Here is a 22,298-nt window from a genome sequence, read left to right on the forward strand (position 1 = left end):
AGATTGAGTTTAAAGGTGACCTTATTTTTTAAGGCGGGGTCTTTGGAAGATCCTGAAGGATATAGAACCACACGTGCAACTGCGCATCAATGGGATTTGTGCTCCTAAATACTGAAGGAAATCCTCTGAAAATCTCTGAATGTTATAGTGGTCCCAACACATTAAAACATTAACAGACTTTATGGGTTATTTTTCTTGTGAAGAAATGTGAAATATTAATTTTTAAGTAATGCATTAATATGTCAACAACTGCTAATTACTTCAAACAGCAGTGGTTAGATTTACCTTCCCATATACCTAGGTACCATTACACTAATGGAATCACTTTCTAGATAATGTTATTTATCTGTTTGTTTCAGTTTTGTTCTGACACCTATCGAAAAATCTGGATGCCCTTGACGTACATTTAAATACACAAATATGGTGATTAAATTTTATTGCAATGTTCAATTTTTTGATATATGTTATACATCCCGTTTGCAAAATTTTCACTCCTTTTGCCTTCATGCTGAGGTGCAGTTTAGAAACTGATGTTCTTTAAATTTTATTTATTACTTGTTGAAAATTAGGTTTATAAAACTGATATATTTGTGAGTTTTATAGGCTTATCCTGTTTGTTTGTATGCTATAGAACTGTAGGCAAATCAGGAGTTGATCAACACATATCCACCCATTTTTGTATTCTGAAATTACACATTGCATTGATAAAACTCTGGCAGTTAAATTGTTTAGAGTTCTATATCCACCTTCTGGATCACAGACAATTTAAGAACCACTAAAAAAGGATGCGTGTGTGGTGGGGGGATGGTAGGAGAGAGGCTCATGGTGATCTGCTATTGTGTGCTTTAAAGTTTTATGGTCCTTGTTGCCTCCCTCAGGAGGATGAAGTGCAAGGAGCATGAACAAGCCCATAAAATTGCAAAGGGTTTACAGTGTATAATTAATACAGAACTTTCTATGAAGTTTATATTAGTTTCACTTGGGCTTTTGTCTCACTAACAAATTTTTTTTGAACGAAGATTGTTTATGGAATTCAAATGTGCTGATGTTCTTATTGAATCATAACAAGAACTTGTAGGCTGTTTTATTTTAGTATATTTTCTTAGTTTTCTATAGAGGCTATTTGTGTCCTAGAAAGGTTTTTGAGCTGTGGCCAGGACTATACTACGTGCCAAAAAAAGTCTGTATAACTGCCTCTATACTGGGAGGCTTGGCTGGAGTAAAAAAGCATATCCCTGCCTGGAAAAAATATGAAGATAGTAGGCACACTTATGCTGTATGGGGCAGGATTGTGTGGTGAAGCTTAACCCTCACTCTGGAAACTGTGTCTGTACCATGTACTCTGAATTTGGGCTGATGATCACTTACTTGTGTCTCATTTCCTAATCTATAAAATGGGGGATATATGCTTACTTCATACTGGTGGTGGTTCGCTTGAGTTAACATTTGTGAAGTATTTTGAAGATGTAAAGCAGTGTAGAAGTGTTGAATGTATCAGTAGCAATTTCATATTTAATAAATTGTCTGGTGTTTGATTTGCGTTTTAAATTAGAACAACAAAAAAATTTTGTTAGAAAGTTTGCAATGCCAAGATATTTGATTGGAAATGAATGAAAAATATTTGCCTGAGCATTAGTCACTGCTCTTCACTATGTTTTCCTCAAATGAATATTAATCTGTCATGAGTCTGACACTATTTAATAACAGTAGTGTTCTTTGTTGCTGCCATTAAAAGTTGTTATGCAATTTAAAATATTTTATGACTAAAAGTATTTTACATATCTTACTTTCTTCAGGTGCAACAGAGGTGCATTTCTTGGTGTTACCTTTTAGCTAGCTGTCAGCACTAGAATCCCGGTGCTACAATGCTTCTGAGAAACTAGGTATGAGAACACTGAATGCTGGCAGCAGCAACCTGAGACCCAGTGATCCATGGGATAGCCCCCAACAGCAAGGGCTGATCTCAGGGGATGCTTCATAAGTTTTCAGATAGCTCTAATAAATGGCAGCGAAAACAGCAACTCCTCCAAATATCTTTGTATACAGGGTGGGGGACCAGCAGAAAATAGCTTTTCCCCCCCTATTTTTTTACCTCAGGGTGGGATGCACAGATAAAGTTTCTTGACACCTTAGATGACTGCTTCTTGGAGCAGCTAGTCCTGGAGAGGCAATTCTTGACTTAATCCTAAATGGAGCACAGGATCTTGTCCAAGAAACGATTATAGCTGGATTGCTTGGTAATCCATAATATAATTAAATTTAACATCTCTGTAACGGGGAAAACACCGCAGCAGCCAAACACTGTAGCATTTAATTTCAGAAAGGGGGACTACACAAAAATGAGGAGGTTTAAACAGAAATTAAACAGAAATTTTAATTTAAACAGAAATTAAAAGGTACAGCACCAAAAGTGAAATCCCTGTATGCTGCACGGAAACTTTTTAAACACACCATAATAGAGGCTCAACTTAAATGTATACCCCAAATTAAAACATGGTAAGAGAACCAAAAAAGTGACACTGTGGCTAAACAACAAAATAAAAACAATGAGAGACAAAATAGCATCCTTTAAAAAGTGGAAGTTAAATCCTAATGAGGAAAATAAAAAGGAGCATAAACTCTGGCAAATGATGTGTAAAAATATAATTAGGAAGGCCAAAAAAGAATTTGAAGAATAGCTAGCCAAAGACTTAAAAAACAATTTTGCTATTACTTTTTAACTATATCAGAAGCAGGAAGCCTGCTAAACATCCAGTGGGGCCACTGGAAGATTGAGATGCTAAAGGAGCACTCAAGGACGATAATGCCATTACAGCGAAATGAAATTAATTCTTTGCATTAGTGTTCACGGCTAAGGATATGAGGGAAATTCCAAACCTGATCTATTCTTCTTAGGTGACAAATCTGAGGAACTGTCCCAGATTGAGGTGTCATTGAGGTTTTGGAACAAATTGATGAAGTAAACAGTAATAAGTCACCAGGACCAGATGGCTTTCACCCAAGAGTTGTGAAGGAACTCAAATGTGAAATTGCAGAACTACTAACTGTAGTGTGTAACCTATCATTTAAATCGGCTTCTGTACCAAATGACTTGAGGATAGCTAATGTCAATTTTTAAAGAAGTCTCCAGCAGTGATCCTGACCATTACAGGCCAGTAAGCCTGACATCAGTACTGTGCACAATGGTTGAAACTATAGTAAAGAACAAAATTGTCAGACACGTAGATGAACATAATTTGTTGGGGGAAAGTAAACAATCAGATGCACACATACAAAATGGGAAATGACTGCCTAATGGGAATACTGTGGAAAGGGATCTGGGGGTCCTAGGGACCACAAGCTAAATATGAGTCAACAATGTAACACTGGTTTCAGAGTAGCAGCCGTGTTAGTCTGTATTCGCAAAAAGAAAAGGAATACTTGTGGCACCTTAGAGACTAACAAATTTATTAGAGCATAAGCTTTCGTGAGCTACAGCTTACTTCATCGGATGCATTTGGTGGAAAAAACAGAGGAGAGATTTATATATACACACACACACACACACACAGAGAACATGAAACAATGGGTTTATCATACACACTGTAAGGAGAGTGATCACTTAAGATAAGCCATCACCAACAGCAGGGGGGGAAGGAGGAAAACCTTTCATGGTGACAAGCAGGTAGGCTAATTCCAGCAGTTAACAAGAATATCAGAGGAACAGTGGGGGGTGGGGTGGGAGGGAGAAATACCATGGGGAAATAGTTTTACTTTGTGTAATGACTCATCCATTCCCAGTCTCTATTCAAGCCTAAGTTAATTGTATCCAGTTTGCAAATTAATTCCAATTCAGCAGTCTCTCGTTGGAGTCTGTTTTTGAAGCTTTTTTGTTGAAGTATAGCCACTCTTAGGTCTGTGATCGAGTGACCAGAGAGATTGAAGTGTTCTCCAACTGGTTTTTGAATGTTATAATTCTTGACGTCTGATTTGTGTCCATTCATTCTTTTACGTAGAGACTGTCCAGTTTGGCCAATGTACATGGCAGAGGGGCATTGCTGGCACATGATGGCATATATCACATTGGTAGATGCGGCTGATGTGATTAGACCCTGTGATGGTATCCCCTGAATAGATATGTGGACAGAGTTGGCAACGGGCTTTGTTGCAAGGATAGGTTCCTAGGTTAGTGGTTCTGTTGTGTGGTGTGTGGTTGCTGGTGAGTATTTGCTTCAGATTGGGGGGCTGTCTGTAAGCAAGGACTGGTCTGTCTCCCAAGATCTGAGAGAGCGATGGCTCGTCCTTCAGGATAGGTTGTAGATCCTTGATGATGCGTTGGAGAGGTTTTAGTTGGGGGCTGAAGGTGATGGCTAGTGGCGTTCTGTTGTTTTCTTTGTTGGGCCTGTCCTGTAGTAGGTGACTTCTGGGTACTCTTCTGGCTCTGTCAACGTGTTTCTTCACTTCAGCAGGTGGGTACTGTAGTTGTAGGAATGCATGATAGAGATCTTGTAGGTGTTTGTCTCTGTCTGAGGGGTTGGAGCAAATGCGGTTATATCGTAGCGCTTGGCTGTAGACAATGGATCAAGTGGTATGATCTGGATGAAAGCTAGAGGCATGTAGGTAGGAATAGCGGTCAGTAGGTTTCCGATATAGGGTAGTGTTTATAGGTTTCAGAGTAGCAGCCGTGTTAGTCTGTATTCGCAAAAAGAAAAGGAGTACTTGTGGCACCTTAGAGACTAACAAATTTATTAGAGCATAAGCTTTCGTGAGCTACAGCTCACTTCATCGGATGTTTATGTGACCATCGCTTATTAGCACTGTAGTGTCCAGGAAGTGGATCTCTTGTGTGGACTGGTCCAGGCTGAGGTTGATGGTGGGATGGAAATTGTTGAAATCATGGTGGAATTCCTCAAGAGCTTCTTTTCCATGGGTCCAGATGATGAAGATGTCATCAATGTAGCGCAAGTAGAGACGGGGCATTAGGGGACGAGAGCTGAGGAAGCGTTGTTCTAAGTCAGCCATAAAAATGTTGGCATACTGTGGGGCCATGCGGGTACCCATCGCAGTGCCGCTGATTTGAAGGTATACATTGTCACCAAATGTGAAATAGTTATGGGTGAGGACAAAGTCACAAAGTTCTGCCACCAGGTTAGCCGTGACAGTATCGGGGATACTGTTCCTGACGGCTTGTAAGAGTGTCTATACTTCAACAAAAAAGCTTCAAAAACAGACTCCAACGAGAGACTGCTGAATTGGAATTAATTTGCAAACTGGATACAATTAACTTAGGCTTGAATAGAGACTGGGAATGGATGAGTCATTACACAAAATAAAACTATTTCCCCATGAAGAAAAGGAGTACTTGTGGCACCTTAGAGACTAACAAATTTATTAGAGCATAAGCTTTCGTGAGCTACAGCTCACTTCATCGGATGCATATTTCCCCATGGTATTTCTCCCTCCCACCCCACCCCCCACTGTTCCTCTGATATTCTTGTTAACTGCTGGAATTAGCCTACCTGCTTGTCACCATGAAAGGTTTTCCTCCTTCCCCCCCCCCCCCTGCTGTTGGTGATGGCTTATCTTAAGTGATCACTCTCCTTACAGTGTGTATGATAAACCCATTGTTTCATGTTCTCTGTGTGTGTGTGTATATAAATCTCTCCTCTGTTTTTTCCACCAAATGCATCCGATGAAGTGAGCTGTAGCTCACGAAAGCTTATGCTCTAATAAATTTGTTAGTCTTTAAGGTGCCACAAGTGCTCCTTTTCTTTCAGTGTAACACTGTTGCCAAAAAAAAGTGAATATAATTCTGGGATGTATTAGCAGGAGTGTTGCAAGCAAGACACAAGAAGTAATTCTTCTGCTCTACTCCGCACTGATTAGGCCTCAACTGTGTCCAGTTCTGGGTGCCCCATTTCAGGAAAGATGTGGACAAATTGGAGACAGTCCAGAGAAGAGCAACAAAAATAATTACAAGTCTAGAAAACATGACCTATGAGGGAAGATTGGAAAAAAAAATGGGTTTGTTTAGTCTGGAAAAGAGAAGACTGAGAGGGGACCCGATAAGTTTTTAAGTATATAAAAGGTTGTTACGAGGAGGAGGGAGAAAAACTGTTGTTCTTGATAGGACAGGACAAGAAGCAATGGGCTTAACTTCCATCAAGGGAGGTTTAGGTTGGACATTAGGAAAAACTTCCCAACTGTCAGGGTGGTTAAGCACTGGAATAAATTGCCTAGGGAGGTTGTGGAATCTCCATTATTGGAGATTTTTAAGAGCAGGTTAGACAAACACCTGTCAGGGATAGTCTAGATAATACTTAGTCCTGCCATGGATGCAGGGGACTCGACTAGATGACTTCTCAAGGTCCCTTCCAGTTCTATGATTCTATGGTTTTTGTAAAGGGAAATCATGTCTCACCATTCTACTAGAATTCTTTGAGGGGGGTCAACAAGCATGTGGACAAGGGGGATCCAGTGGATATAGTGTACTTAGATTTTCAGAAAGCTTTTGACAAGGTCCCTCACAAAAGGCGCTTAAGCAGGGGTTCTCAAACTGGGGGTTGGGACCCCTCAGGAGGTCTCAAGGTTATTACATGGGGGGTCACGAGCTGTCAGCCTCCATTCCAAACCCCACTTTGCCTCAACATTTATAATGGTGTTAAATATATTAAAAAAGTGTTTTTAATTTATAAGAGGGGTCGCACTCAGAGGCTTGCTATATGAAAGGGATCACCAGTACAAAAGTTTGAGAACCACTGCTCTTAAGCAAAGTAAGCTATCATGGGATAAGAGGGAAGGTCCTCTCATGGATTGGTAACTGGTTAAAATATAGGAAACAAAGGGTAGGAATAAATGGTCAGTTTTCAGAATGGAGAGAGGTAAATAGTGGTGTCCCCGAGGGGTCTGTATTGGGACAAGTCGTATTCAACATATTCATAAATGATCTGGAAAAAGGGGTAAACAGTGAGGTGGCAAAATTTGCAGATGATACAAAACTACTCAAGATAGTTAAGTCCCAAGCAGACTGCGAAGAGCTACAAAAGGATCTTACAAAACTGGGTGACTGGGTAGCAAAAGGCAGATGAAATTCCATGTTGATAAATGTAAAGTAATGCACACTGGAAAACATAATCCCAATTATACATATAAAATGATAGGGTCTAAATTAGCTGTTACCACTCAAGAAAGAGATCTTGGAGTCATTATGGATAATTCTCTGAAAACGTCCACTCAATGTGCAGTGGCAGTCAAAAAAGCAAACAGAGTGTTGGGAATCATTAAGAAGGAGATAAAATATATTGCCTCTATATAAATCCATGGTACACCCACATCTTGAATACTGTGTGCAGATGTGGTTGCCCCATCTCAAAAAAGATATTTTGGACTTGGGAAAAGGTTCAGAAAAGGGCAACAAAAATGATTAGGGGTCTGGAACGGCTGCATTATGAGGAGAGATTAATAAAACTGGGACTTTTCATCCTGGAAAAAGAGACAACTAAGGGCAGATATGATTGAGGTCTATAAAATCATGACTGGTGTAGAGAAAGTAAATAAGGAAGTGTTATTTAGTCCTCATAACACAAGAACTAGGGGGTCACCAAATAAAATTAATAGATTTAAAACAAAAGGAAGTATTTTTTCACACAACTCACAGTCAGTATGGGGAACTCCTTGCCAGAGGATGTTGTGAAGGTCAAGACTATAACAGGGTTCCAAAAAACTTGATAAATTCATAGAGGATAGGTCCATAAAGGGGTGTTAGCCAGGATGGGCAGGGATGGTGTACCTAACCTCTGCCAGTTTGCCAGAAGCTGGAAATGGGCAACGGGGGATGGATCACTTGATGGTTACCTGTTCTGTTCATCCCCTCTGGGGCACCTGGCATTGTCCACTGTTGGAAGGCAGGATACTGGGCTAGAGGTTCTTTGGTCTGATCCAGTATAGCCGTTCTTATGCTCATGTGAGAGAGAGACTAAAAAGACTGGGACTATTTAGCTTGGAAAAAGAGATGATTAAAGGGGGTCATGATAGAGGACTATAAAATCATGAATGGTGTGGAGAAAGTAAATAGGGAAGTGTTATTTACTCATTCACATAACACAAGAACCAGGGTCACCCAATGAAATTAATAGGCAGCAGCTTTTAAAACAAACAAAAGGAAGTACCTCTTCATACAACAGAGTCAACATTTGGAACTTTTTTGCAGGGGATGTTGTGAAGGCCAAAACTATAAGTAGATTTTAAAAAGAATTAAGTTTTTTGACAATAGGTCCATCAATGGCTATTAGCCAAGATGGTCAGGGTAGAAACCCATGCTCTGGAGCCACATAGCCTTTGACTGGCAGATGGTGGGACTGCACAACAAGGGATTGATCACTTCACACTTGCCCTTTTCTGTTCATGTCACTGAGCTCTGGCATCATTCTCCTAGGTTGAACAGAAATATTCATTGAGTGTGGATACATACTAGAAGAAATCAAAATGTTACAGGTAGAAAAGTTAATTTTGCCTTTTATCAATAGACCATTGTGTGGAGTGATAATATTGATCATATGTGAATGGAGGTTGCTGTAGTCTGGTGAATCTGGCACCTATAAATTGAGTGACTGTATCAAGCATAAAAATCAGTTTCTTCTGCAGCTTTGCCTGTAAAGACTTGGTTAGTTATTATTGAAAGGAAACTTTAGTGACAATGGTGATCTCCACAACTCTTTAAACTTCAGTTCCCTTTGTGATACCATCATCTGTCCCAGATTCCAAATCTACTTTGTCATAATAAATTACAAGGTTTTTTTACCCTGCATAAATTTGATACAGATTTTTGTCTAGCTACAGTGTATTCAGTGGACTAGTCAATAAGCACTGTAATAAATCTAGCTTTTTATACAAATTGTTGAGATCTTTTTGTCAGTTATTGGGTTAGTTGCACTTCTGATCCCTTCTGCTCTCTGTGAGTGCACCCCTGTTCAGGCCTGTAGGCAATCGCCTGTTTTGGGTAGGAATAGTGTGATTCTCCCATTCGCAGACCTGGCATTGGGCTGCAGTATCCTACTACTAACTGGTTACATGGGTAGATCTGATTTCAGAACCTGCAGTTCTCTTCCTCAGGAGCTATAACAAGTGGCATCCAGTGACCAAAAGTCTTTCTTAAAGCAAAATATTGTTTGTTTAATATTAAAGCATTTCAGAGAAAAGAACTTAAAACAATAAACAGTCTATACATATTCCTATTTTACCTAAAAGCTGCTTATCCCCCTAGAAACTTGGGGAAGGCCCCAGCTGATTCAGACATTATTGCAGTACGTTTTTCTGTGTCGGTATCAGTCTGTTTCCTCCACAGATTGACAACTGCCCCAACTCCCTCTCTCTAGAGGGACCTTTTACCCATTCAGTGTCCATTATTAGGCTCCCAGGCTTGGAAAAACAATTGTGTAGCTTTGGCTGGGGCCTGGAAATAGCATCTTCACTAAGCCATTGTCTTGTAATTGTCCCCAAAGATTTGTTGGGAGACTGCTTATTTAGAACTATTGAGTTGCCTTTCTGTTTGTTTTTCCAACAGCTCCCTATTAAGCTAAATGGATACATTTGTACAGAAAGCCCAATGTAGCTATACAGTGACTATCTTGCTAATCAAGTCACATGCGGTAATTATTACAGATCAGAATTCCTAGATAACATAGCAGCTCCACATTCACCACATCTTTCTTAAGATATTTTTCAGTTTCCTTTCCAAAAGTCTTATGTTCAATGGGTATAAATACATTTTGAGCCCAAGTTAAGGATGTTTTCTGCAAATTAGAGTATTTAAAAATCTATAAAACTGAAATGGTGTTTAGTGAATATGGTAAATTATGTTAAATGAGGTGGCAAACTATTGGATCTCATGTTTCATCTTATGAAGAGGTCTGGAAATAGGAACTTCCTATGGACAAAGTAACATGTTTTCCGCTTTCATGCATTTCACAAATTAAACTGCCTAGCTGTGACAGCATTAGCTGATTTGCAACTGCATGGTTATAACACAATATTAGAAAGAGGACATTGTCCTTTTGAAATTAAACCAAATTTTGTTGCTGCTGCAAGAAACCAGATTGTATTTTTGTACTTCAAAATATACTTTGGGCTAGAAAATAACTCTTTGAATTACCTGGCCTGTAGCTGAAAGGCCTTGTCCCAAACTCTCCCCTTCCAGCCCCCACTTCTTAGAATACTAACAGGGCAAAGCTCTTGGGCATAGTTTGACTTGTATATTTGGGGGAGCACCTCCAGTCAAGCCAATGGGGCCATGCATGGGGGCAAATTCTGTGCTGGCCCACAGGGGTGCCATTTCAGATTTTGGGGAGGGTGATCTTTAACCATGATTCCAGGGGCTAATTAGGCAACTGAAAACTAATATTTTTTTTTTGAAGATAATAGCTTAGAAATTATCTGACAGGAGCACTGTTTCTAATTCCTATATCAAAAAAGAAAATTAAATAAATATTAGACTCATTCAGCTCTAATACTAACATGATCTGACATCTTGTGGCAAGTCATTTAAGGGACACTGGTTAGGTTTAAAATTGTAATGTATATTCTTTCTCAGATACTCTTACTAAAGTCAGAATGGACCATAGTTGTTATCCTGCACGTTGCAGGCCACAGAACCTCACCCACTCACTTGTGGTAGACCCTAATCTCTGGCTGAGTTACTAAAGTCCTCAAATCATGGTTTAAAGACTTCAAGTTAGAGAATTCACCATTTACACTAGTTTAAACCTGCAAGTGACCCAGGCCCCATGCTGCAGAGGAAGTGAAAAACCACCAGGGTCTCTGCCAATCTGACCTTTGGGGAAAGTTCATTCCTGACTCGTATGATCAGTTAGACCCTGAGAATGTGGGCAAGATCCACCAGTCACGCAGCTCATTCCCAGCATCTCCTGTTCTTTCCTGCCAGACCTGACCTTTCTATTTTTGGGGGGGGCTTCTCTGCAACAATGTTTTTCCCAGTTAGTTCTTAGTTCTTTACTTCCCATTTTATACTCTTAAATTGCTATGGTTTTGTACTCGTTTGTTTAATTTACTAATTGTTAGTAGAATTTCAGGTTTTATATAGATTTCTTTTTTCCTAGTAAGACATTTCATGCTTAAAATGCTCTTCTATGCTGAAAAACCACAGGTATTCAAACAAAAGTGATAAGCAAATTGCCTGTGCTGATTTTGCAACCGGTATCACCTTCTGATATACATTGAACTTTCACAAGTCATGATACTAAACTGCTCAAGATAGTTAAGACCAAAGCAGACTGTGAAGAACTTCAAAAAGATCTCACAAAACTAAGTGATTGGGCAACAAAATGGCAAGTGAAATTGAATGTGGATAAATGTAAAGTAATGCACATTGGAAAAAATAACTCCAACTATACATATAATATGTTGGGGGCTAATTTAGCTACAACTAATCAGGAAAAAGATCTTGGAGTCATTGTGGATAGTTCTGTGAAGACATCCATGCAGTGTGCAGCGGCAGTCAAAAAAGCAAACGGGATGTTAGGAATCATTAAAAAAGGGATCGATAATAAGACTGAGAATATCTTATTGCCCTTATATAAATCCCCGGTACGCCCACATCTTGAATACTGCGTTCAAATGTGGTCTCCTCATCTCAGAAAAGGTATACTGGCATTAGAAAAGGTTCAGAAAAGGGCAACTAAAATTATTAGAGGTTTGGAACGGGTCCCATATGAGGAGAGATTAAAGAGGCTAGGACTTTTCAGCTTGGAAAAGAGGAGACTAAGGGGGGATATGATAGAGGTATAAAAAATCGTGAGTGGTATGGAGAAAGTGAATAAGGAGAAGTTATTTGCTTGTTCCCATAATATGAGAACTAGGGGCCACCAAATGAAATTAATGGGCAGCAGGTTTAAAACAAATAAAAGGAAGTTGTTCTTTACACAGCACACAGTCAACCTGTAGAACTCCTTGCCTGAGGAGGTTGTGAAGGCTAGGACTATAACGGGGTTTGAAAGAGAACTGGATAAATTCATGGAGGTTAAAACCATTAATGGCTGTTAGCCAGGATGGGTAAGGAATAGTGTCCCTAGCCTCTGTTTGTTTGTCAGAGGGTGGAGCTGGATGGCAGGAGAGAGGTTACTAGATCATTATCTGTTCACTCCCTCTGGGGCACCTGGCATTGGCCACTGTCGATAGACTGGGTACTGGGCTGGATGGACCTTTGGTCTGACCCAGTATGGCCACTCTTATGTTCTTAAAGCTGAAATGCTTCAAGTAGGGGATATACTTCTCAGGATTTGCAGATTGAAGTAAAGTGATTTAGAAGCACAAGTCCCATTAGGTCCTTTTGAAAATCCCACCCTTAAGTACCGAAATATGTGTTTAGGAAACCTAACTTTAGGCTCCTATTTTTTGACCATTTTGGCCTACGTATATTTTTAAAACAAGTGACTAACTTTTTGTTAATGTGTAGGAAGTCTAAATAACTTTTCATTGTTAATGCTGAAGAAATTTTGTTTGAAGTGACAAATATTTTATGTCACTAAGTTTGTAGTACAGATACAGTTTTTGTTCCTGATGTGGCAAATGCTTATGCACATACTTAATTTTAAGTTAATGAATAGTACTTTTGAAGTTAATGGGACTATTCCTGTAGGTAAAGTTACATAGCTGCTTAAGCATTTATAGGTTCAGGGCCTTAATTTTCAGTACTTGTGCATGTGACTTTGATTATTGTTTGTCAGTTAGGGGTGGATATACCCCATAGAATTTAGAGGGAGATTATCGCAAGAAAATTTTGCTATTATCATAGTAGGTACATGTTGTTCAGAAAAGAAACATGATCTGCTAGGGCAAGTTTTCCATTGTATTTATGGGATAAAAACCACTTTAACCTTATTATAGGAGCTTACTCCATGTGGCACAGAATCCCTTTTTCCATCAATTTCATGTTAACTTCATCACAGTTCTTGTCAAAGTTGAATGGATGAGATTTCCTTTGTCTATCAGATACGAAGAATTTTTTCATTATGTGGCATCTGCTATGCTTAGAACTGCTGTCTAGCTTCTGCTACTGTGAGGCATCTTTACTTGATGTCTTAAGTGTTCTCTTTAGATCATAGGATAATAAATACTAAGGTAATAAGAGTGGATAATGCTAAAAGGTGAGCTCATTTAGCAAATGAAGATTGAGCTTAGGAGAGGGTGAGGAAGCATATACATACCACTTGGTAATACACTATTTTTTGTTCAATGCCATTTGGTCAAACTAACCATTCAACAAGGTTAAATCTGTTTTGGAGGTCCTCAAATCTGGCTGTCATCTCATGCAACAGTATTATTTGGATGGCTGGACCATTTTTAGGCCCTGCCCTGAGATGGATTTTTCATAAGTAGTCAGTGTGGTAAAGCAGGATGGCAGCTACTTCTTCCATGCTGCTGATTACTTTGAAATAGTCTGGCTGGATGGTTTTAGGGTTGGCTTTAGCCATTTTTGGAGTTCTGAATGTGTACCTCATTAGTCGTTCTTAAACTTTATTTTGGTTATTAAGTGTGTTTGTCAGAGCACCCAGTGCATATGCAATATTCAAAAAAGCAATTTTGGAGCCCGACATCAAATAGATTCTAACTTTCTCTCTTACTCCATTACTGTAAAGGAAAATTAACTTTAAATCCTTTCTAATATTCGCTCAAACAAAAAAATGTGAAAATAAGCTTTAGCTCTGCACTGTGCCTGGAGAGTCAAGGGCCCTGGTCTGAAAGTGTCCTGTCACCAAGACCCCTTTTAATTTAAATCTGGGGGGTGCATAGTTGGTAGGCCTCATCTGATCTCCATTCACGAAGTATAATATGAGGAGAAACCCTTTGTTTTTAAGTATGTGGATTTGAAGGGTTAAGATCTGAGGTCTGTCAAGTATTTATACCTAGTCATTGCACAGTTCCAAAGCATCAAGTTGTATTAGTACCCTGCCAAACTTTGCCCCTCTCAGATTGCTATTTACAGAAGTCAGTTTCACCAGAAACTTTTTTTCAGTCTTGAGATTGGTTATTCACCAAGGAAAACTTAAAGTATTTAAAGAATTTATTCTCTTATTTTATATTTTGTAGGTTCTTAATAATTACAATAACTTTGGCTATATCCTTTTCCAAGGAAATTGGTACAGATGAATTTGTACAGAAAACTGCATTAAATAAGATCGCAGAAGACATAGGATAGCAAGTACTAGATCCTGGAATCAGACTGGGAAAATTCTTTCCTGTTTTGGCTTTGACATTACAGCATGAACCAGTAACATCCAGTTTCTTGGAGAAAAGAGCAAACTCCAAAGTGAAACCACTATTCATGCTAAGAGTTGCACTCAGATAAGTTACCCTGAAAGGGCCATAAGAGCTGCTGTGTAACTCCTGGAGATCAGCAGTTTATGTACATGGTTGCTAATTGCATGAATATAACTCATTAGAGTAGATGTTTATTGTGGAGTTTATCATGAGATCTAATTAAACTCAAAAGATCCAGTGGATCTAGTTTGCTCTCTGTTGCACTTTGTCCTGATTGCAGGCCTAGTTGCACACTATTTCTTCTTTGGTCTCTCTGACTGCACCCTCTCGGGTATCTGGCCTTGTGCCTTCACCCTTCTTAGAGCTGGAATTTCTCTGTTTTCCCACTCTTGCACTGGCCCTAGTACACTAACTTCTGTACACTGTGCATTGACTGTGCTTACTCAGCAAGGCCAACTGGGTTTGACACCTGCAGTTCTTCCCTTTTGGGAGTCTATGACCAGTGTTAAGTATAATGACCAGACAGTAGGGTTGCCAAGCCTCCAGGATTGGCCTGGAGTCTCCGGGAATTGGCATCAATCTCCAGGCAACTATTGAAAGCAATCCAGGAGGATATTTAAAAAAAAACGACATTACATCGTCGGGGGGGGGGGGGGGGGAGAGGAGAGAATCTCCTAGAATAGCTTCAATCAGAGTTGGCAACCCTACCAGACAGCCTTGTGCCAAAGAATTGTTTGATCTTAACAAGAGGAATATAGCATAGAGAGAAAAGGATTTTACAACTATCTACATGCATGTCTCTTACCTAAAGCTCTACCATTCTGTGATGGTCTAATTTGAGAGACACTAGTGGGTCTTGGGTGTCAGCCTGAACAGTTCCCTGGTAGTAATTAATCTCTCTCTGGAAAAGAATATCTTTTTACCCAGTCTGAGTTCTTTTGTTGTTCTCAGTTCCCAGGACTGCCCTGTGTGGCAAAACAGGTTTTGCACCTTGACTGGAGTCATGAGGTAAAATCAGCTCAGGCATTGTTTCTTGACCACTCTGGATTGTTTACTATGGCCTAGCTTGAGTAATTTTCCCCTTCCTGCTTGTTTTCCCAACAGTCCTGTTGATTTAACCCTGTATAGTTATGGAGTAAACATCCCAATAACCTGGCCAACATGCAGTAGTCATAAACAATTACAGAGCAGCTCATTTCTGTCATACGCATCACTGCATATCGTATAAAATAATCTGCTGTGCTTGCATGAGCAGTTGATCTAACAGAATGCATATTGTTGTACTTCACAAAAGAGAGTACAATCAAGCCCTAAACATACTTGGGATATTCAGCTGCAGCTTGAACCCAAGTTTTGCTTTCCAAAGTGATTTTAAAATCTTTCTGATCCTGTATTTCTCATTTTATTTGTTGGTTACTGTAGCTATACATGTACCATAGGTTCTCAGCTGTGTCTGTGTGTATAACTTTCTGTTGGTGGGGGTGGTCCAGTTAGTTGGCCCAAATTTGGGTGAGTGATGTTGCAACCCCATGTGCCAGTTCACAGTACCACTCATGGGGTCACAATGCTACAACAAACATGCAAGTTAGTGTTTGAGGACCTCCTGGAGAAAGTGAGTCTCGGCAGGGCAGGGGGTTTGCACAAGGGCAGCATGAGTATCTTTTCAGCTATTGTATGGGTGTGGCCTCCGAGGCTGAAAACAAAAATGTTGAGTGGGTGTGTGATTTGAAAAATAATTGAGAACACTTATACAAACTTTGAAAATGACTACCAACATCATGTTGGCTTCTATGTTATGAAAATAAAATGGACTGATATTTGAAACACAAATCTTTAGTATTTTATAAATGTGGGGTCTGAAAAATTTACCATATACTTAGGAGCCAAAGGCTGTTGGGAAGTTGATGTTTGTTTAAAAGGTACATACAGTATATAAAAATATACATAAAATATATACAGTTATACATATTTTGACTATTCTCACTCTGCAAACCATCTAGAAGAGAAATGGGTGGGGTGAGATAGAACTAACAAAACTTGTGCCTGTTATTGAAAATGTTAATAGTACTGGGATTTCTACTAGAGTGTTGCCTTGAACTCTGCTAATAAATTTGAAGACCCGACCCTTGTGGTTACTGGAGAAAGGCTAATTTTTGTTTCACCCTCACCCCTTTTCCCATTCTGCAGTCACCTGAGTAATGCACAGGGAAAGACTTTCCATCACTCTACCCCCACTGCCAGCCCTCTGGGTACTCTGAGGCCAGGTTTACACTAGAACCGTTACATCAGCTGTGCTGCTATAGTGTGTCTGGTGAAGACACAGTCTGCTGACGGGAGCACATCTCCTGCTGAAGTAGCACCAGTACGGACAAGCGCTTAGATCGCTGTAAGCTGCATCGCTTAAGGGGGTATCTTTTTCACACCCCTGAACGATGCAAGTTAAATCAACTTAAGCGGTAGTGTAGCTCTGCCTTAAGGAACTGTGTGTGCTTTCCCAAGTGGCTGAAGAATGAAACTGACATGATTGTGGTCAGATGATCTACTTCTCACAGATCCCAGTAGCTAGTGGAAGTTGGCAAGACTGAGTTTTTACTCTGCTGCCGCTTGGCAAAGCTGTTTCAGTAGCTGAAGAGGTAATGGGGATGTCTGCAGATTTAGGCCAGGTGTATACTAGAAGAGGTTTGCCAGTATAGCAATACTGGCAAATCCTCCCAGTGTAGATGCAGTTTAAAAGTGCTTTTTCCAGTGTATCTTGTATAAGTTCCCTGAGTGAAATAATATATACCAGCAAATATGCAGTGTAGTTGCAGCCACGGCAGTCCCAGGATATTAAAAAGACAAGGTATTTGAGATAATATATTTTATTGGACCAACTTATGTTGGTGAAAGAGACAAGCTTTCAAGCTCTGCAGCTTTTCTCTCACTATACCAGCAAAAGCAGTTTTTTGCTTCTATAAAAATGTTGCCAAAAGTGATAACCCCAGCAACATTACTATATTGGCACAATTCTAATGGATACCAGGCCTTAAAAAGCTGGCATTGCTTCAGTTTATATTCAGTTGGAATTCAGAAGGTTACCTTCATGATCATAAGGGCAAGATATTTGATTTTTTAAAATGAAATCTTAAATTCTCCCAAAGTTTATTGGTTTTCCTACTGCCACTTGCCGTGAAAAACTACCTGCTCCTCAGTGGCAAGTAGGCGAGTGGATTTTTCAGGTCTTGTTGTTTTGATTTTACTATAACAATTTCCCCCCTCATGTTATATGCATTATATGTATTCTTTTCCTTCTAGATGATCATGGGAACAGCAATGGCAGTCATGTAAAAATCTTTTTGCCGAAGAAGCTGCTTGAATGTCTACCAAAATGTTCAAGTTTACCAAAAGAGAGGCACCGCTGGAACACTAATGAGGTAGCAATTTTTTTCTTTTGATAGCACTTTCCTTGGTGCTTATTGGCTGTTTTCTTGTTCAAGAAAACTCAGGCAATCTTGTAGGTGAAATTGTTAATATGGAAACCCATGACTTTTGGTATCTAACAGAAGCTGACTCACTTTCTGAGAAGCTTGTGTTACTTAATGAGCTTTGAATTGTGCTTGTTTAAAAAAGACAGAATGAGCATGCTGACTAATTTGGTAGGAGTCTGTGCTGTTTGTATATGTTGCAGTGTTTCTCAAAGGCTTAGTTAAACTCTACATGTATCTGCTTTAAATATTCTTACTGTTGTCAGGACTTAATGAAGATATGGCTTTGGTACTATACTAAACAGTATTGTTTTGAAAATGTGAAATTACTCTTAAAATGGATAATGATAGACTTCCTAGCAGTAAAACAATACTTATTCCTCCTTGCAAAATGGATTTGAGACTTCGCTAGCTTAGCAACTTCTGAGAAACCCTTGTTAAGAGCAGAGGATGCAACAAATAAGGTATTTCAGACCTGCAGCCCAGTTTTAAAAACAAAGGAGGAGGTGATTCTCTCACTGTGCCTGTGTAACTCTTGTTAACCAAAACAGCATTTTTGTGGTGGTTGTCAAGACAAGAAATGTACTCATTCCATTAATATTCAGTTGTTTAGGGGTACAAATTGAAACTTAAAATGCAGTGTGTGTGTAAACCATTGCCTGTTGAGTCTCTTAGGCAGTAAGGGTGTAAGTTATATCTTAGTACCCTCAATCTAGTTTTAGATCTGAATTGGTTATTCAAATAATACCTGTGTGTGTATGGGGGGGAACACATATTTTAGTGGATACCATAATTAAAATTTGTCTATCACTGTAATCAATTATTTGTACCAGACTTCAAAAGTTTAACTAAAAATGTACCAACAAAATGTACATGAGAGTAGGTGGTCATTCAAGCACAAAACCAAAAATCTTAATTTGTAAAAACCTAGCTAGCAAAGTTGCAAACACGTTATCACTTTTTGTCTCAAATAAAAATTTGATCTTGCAAATTGTAATTTATAAAATATTGTAATAAGGTTAGTTAGGTCAGGGTTTTTATTTTTTAATTGCCATCAAAAATTTCTAGAGCAGTACTCAGTATCATGTTTACATATGTGTTGTCTCACATGAATTGGGCTGTAATTTTGCAACTTAGTCATTAGATTTTTCATTTTTTAATTGACTTTCTTCTGTGATAGCATTTATATTTGCAACAAAGCATAAATTAGTAGCAATTCCTATGATTTTAAAAGATGCTGATTTTCGGGAAATATTTGGGCAAGTAAAACTTTTAACATGGCTGGAACACTAGAGCAGTATTTTATCTTGAATTAATTTGGTGATTTCAGACACTTCTCTGGATGACAAAGCCATTAAAAAGTGTAAACTTTGTTTTTTCGCGTCACGTCATTCATACAAGAATATCACAAAAATCTGCACATAATGCTGTCATTTGTGCACGTAAATTGTAAACTTTAATTATAATATGCAGATAGCATCTATAGTTATAGGAATTCTGGGTAAAGTTACACAGTGGTCAAGTTTGAGGGGGAAATGATTGAATATGGGGTGAACTAGAAGGTGTATGGAGTATGATTTGTCTTTCTGGTGCTCACGAGGTGTACTAGGCTAAGAGAAGAGATTGAGAAGTATCGTCTTAATGTGGGGTATGTGTCAGGCATCGTTGGAGCTGTGTTCAAATCTTTTAATAGTACTTGTGGTATAATTGATGCAGGTATGTCTTAAACTATTTGCCAATAAATTTGCTACAATTACTGTAAGTGGTTATGATCTTTTCAGCATACATTGTCAGTGGAGAATCAGTTTAGCTTAGTCTTTTTAGATGTGGACCGTGACGACGTCATCTGTGCCTTTGTTACCTCTAAAAAGTTATTACCATAGACCATCACAAGTGATTTAAGGATGATATTCATTGGCAGTGGCCAAGGGACTAATTCTGCCCTTGGATTAAGGCTCATAGTTTCCATTAACTTCATTGTATATTGTACTAATTTCAGTTTATCTATGAATATATTTAAAGGGTTGACCTTTATGGGTGGTCATAGTGGCTTGGCCTGTATTACACCGTGTACAAAGAGAAGAGAATCTTCTGCCTAAATTAAGTTTAGCAGCATTAAATTTTCTTCAGCAGAACACAGTCTTAAATATCTGGGTAGATGCACTATATTATATACTATGAATAATAAAATCAGTAGGATATGAGAACAGTGAAAGTGGGGATCATGTCCCTTTCTCTCTGACCGTGGTACTTACTCTGAATTAAGTAAACTTCAACATTGTTATATTTCTTGTTTAGGATTAACTGATTCTCTCACTAAGCCTTGATTCCATATCATTGTATAAAATTACTGTTATTGAGATAACATTGTGAATTGTAAGTACTTGATGCAACCAAAGATTAGTTTAGTCTGTTGTAGATTATCTTCTCCTCACTCTGTAACTGTATTTTTTGTACTCTTGTAAAACTACTTTGGGGATACTTAACTTAATTTTAAAGACCAAAACACAGTTTCTTAAATATTTAATGTTCAGTACATAGACAAACAGGTTTTTTGAAAACTGGGGCTTTGCAGAAAAATGTAATAAGCAGTTAGAGAAGTGGGGCATTTTAAAATGCTTACAAATTTATACTGAGATTTGCTTTCAGATTATTCAGTTTTAACTAAAATGATGGGAATATATTTGCTTACCAAAATCTCATCTATTTTAAAATCAACTTTATGGTGCTTTTATATTTCACAGTGAAGAAAAAGTTCCTTGTAAATTTTATTTTTTTTTTAATTTGACCTCTGTGGCAATTTTTTTTACAGCTGTGTATTTTTGTAGCCCTTTCTGAATTTAGTGTCTTGTGTTTTGTAATACTTTGTTATATTAGTCAAATCACCTGTTACTACATAATTTCCCAAGAGATTTTAAATGCTTTTAAGCTACCTTTTCTGGTTCACAATAAATACATAAGTATGGAAAATCCATAGAAAAGTTGTTGTTTGGCGAATTGGGGGGAAAAAAGAAAACCCTGATTAATTTGCATCATGTTAAACACAAATCTAACGAAGACTTGATATTTGTAATATACGTGTTTTTAATAAACAAAAATACATTCACTGAACCTTAGCTAGCTTTCAGAGTTAGGTACTAATCAAGATGAGTGGGAGTGACCGAATCTATCCCATTGTAATTTACAAAATTTATAATGTTCTTGGGGTGGCAATATTCTTAAATGGTGATTTAGTCAAGATGCTGAAACACTGACAAAACAAAAGTATTCTTCAGAGTGTCTGCAAGAAATGAGGTATTTTTTACTATCTTTGATATAACTCAGTTATGCCTTTTAACTCAAACTTAATGAAAAGCATGTAGTTACTCAGATTGTTCCTTATGTGTAGTTTGTGGAAACAGCAAGTTGGCTAGTGTTATAAAACCTTGTACAACTATGTAAAACAGCCAGTACTTACAGGGCTGGAGTATTTTGATTACACAAACTAAATCAGCTCTGTAATCTCCTAAGAAGATTTCTTTGAATAATTGCATACTGCCTGTTGGTAAAGGCATATAAAATGGCATTTGATAACATCCAAGATATATTAAGTATAACTTGCATTATGTTCAGTCTAGTCTTACGGTTTTTAAAGTTTGGTTTATTAAAGTTAGGGCTGCCAAACAACTACAAAAATTAATTAGGGGATTAAAAAAAATGTGATTAATTGCTATTTTAATTGCATTGTTAAACAATAATAGAATACCCTTTAAATATTTTTGGATGTTTTCTACATTTTCAAATATATTGTTTTGAATTACAACACAGAATACAAAGTGTACAGTGCTCACTTTATATTTTTGATTGCAAATATTTGCACTGTAAAAAAGATAAAAGTAAGTATTTTTCAGTTCCCCTCATACAAGTACTGTAGTGCAATCTCTTTATAATGAAAGTGCAATTTACAGATGTAGAAATTTTTTTGTTACATAACTGCATTCAAAAATAAAACTATGTAAAACTTCAGAGCTTACAAGTCCATGCAGTCTGTCGTCTTGTTCAGCCAATTGCTAACACAAACAAGGAGATAATGCTGCCCGTTTCTTATTTAGAGTGTTACCTGAAAGTGAGAACAGGCATTTACATGGCACTGTTGTAGCCAGCATTGCAAGGTATTTACGTGCCAGATATGCTGAACATTTGTATGCCCCTTCATGTTTCATCAGCATGGGAGCACGTCCTCTGGAATGGTGACCGAAGCATGAAGGGGCATATGAATGTTTAGCATAATTGACATAAATATATTTGAAAATGTAGAAAAAAATCCAAAAATATTTACAATAAATTTAAATGGATTTTCTATTGTTTAACAGTGCAATTAAAACTGCGATTAATCGGGATTAATTTTCTTTAATTGTGTTAATTTGTTTGAGTTAATTGCTTGAGTTAACTGCAATTAATTAACAGCCTTATGTAAAGTATTCCAAACTCTAACTTCTTATTGAATCAAGTAATCTACTGAGGTGCAATGTAGCATTACGAGGAAGAAGTGGCTTCTAAAATATCAGTACCCAGGGGTGCTGTGCCTCTTGGCATGTAGAG

At 38.2% G+C, this 22,298-nt stretch overlaps 1 protein-coding gene across 15 annotated transcripts in view; it reads left to right on the top strand.

The window, feature by feature from the left end:
* CAMTA1 (calmodulin binding transcription activator 1) overlaps positions 1-22,298 on the top strand; it is a 927,426-nt gene that overhangs the window by 16,448 nt on the left and 888,680 nt on the right. For all 15 annotated transcript variants that reach the window (XM_038376458.1, XM_038376466.1, XM_038376465.1 and 12 more), the window contains exon 2: positions 17,548-17,666. In XM_038376458.1, coding sequence (XP_038232386.1) covers positions 17,548-17,666 — 119 coding nt within the window. The remainder of the gene's footprint in view (positions 1-17,547; positions 17,667-22,298) is intronic.

This window comes from Dermochelys coriacea, chromosome 18, assembly GCF_009764565.3.
Source record: "Dermochelys coriacea isolate rDerCor1 chromosome 18, rDerCor1.pri.v4, whole genome shotgun sequence".
NCBI lineage: Eukaryota > Metazoa > Chordata > Testudines > Dermochelyidae > Dermochelys > Dermochelys coriacea.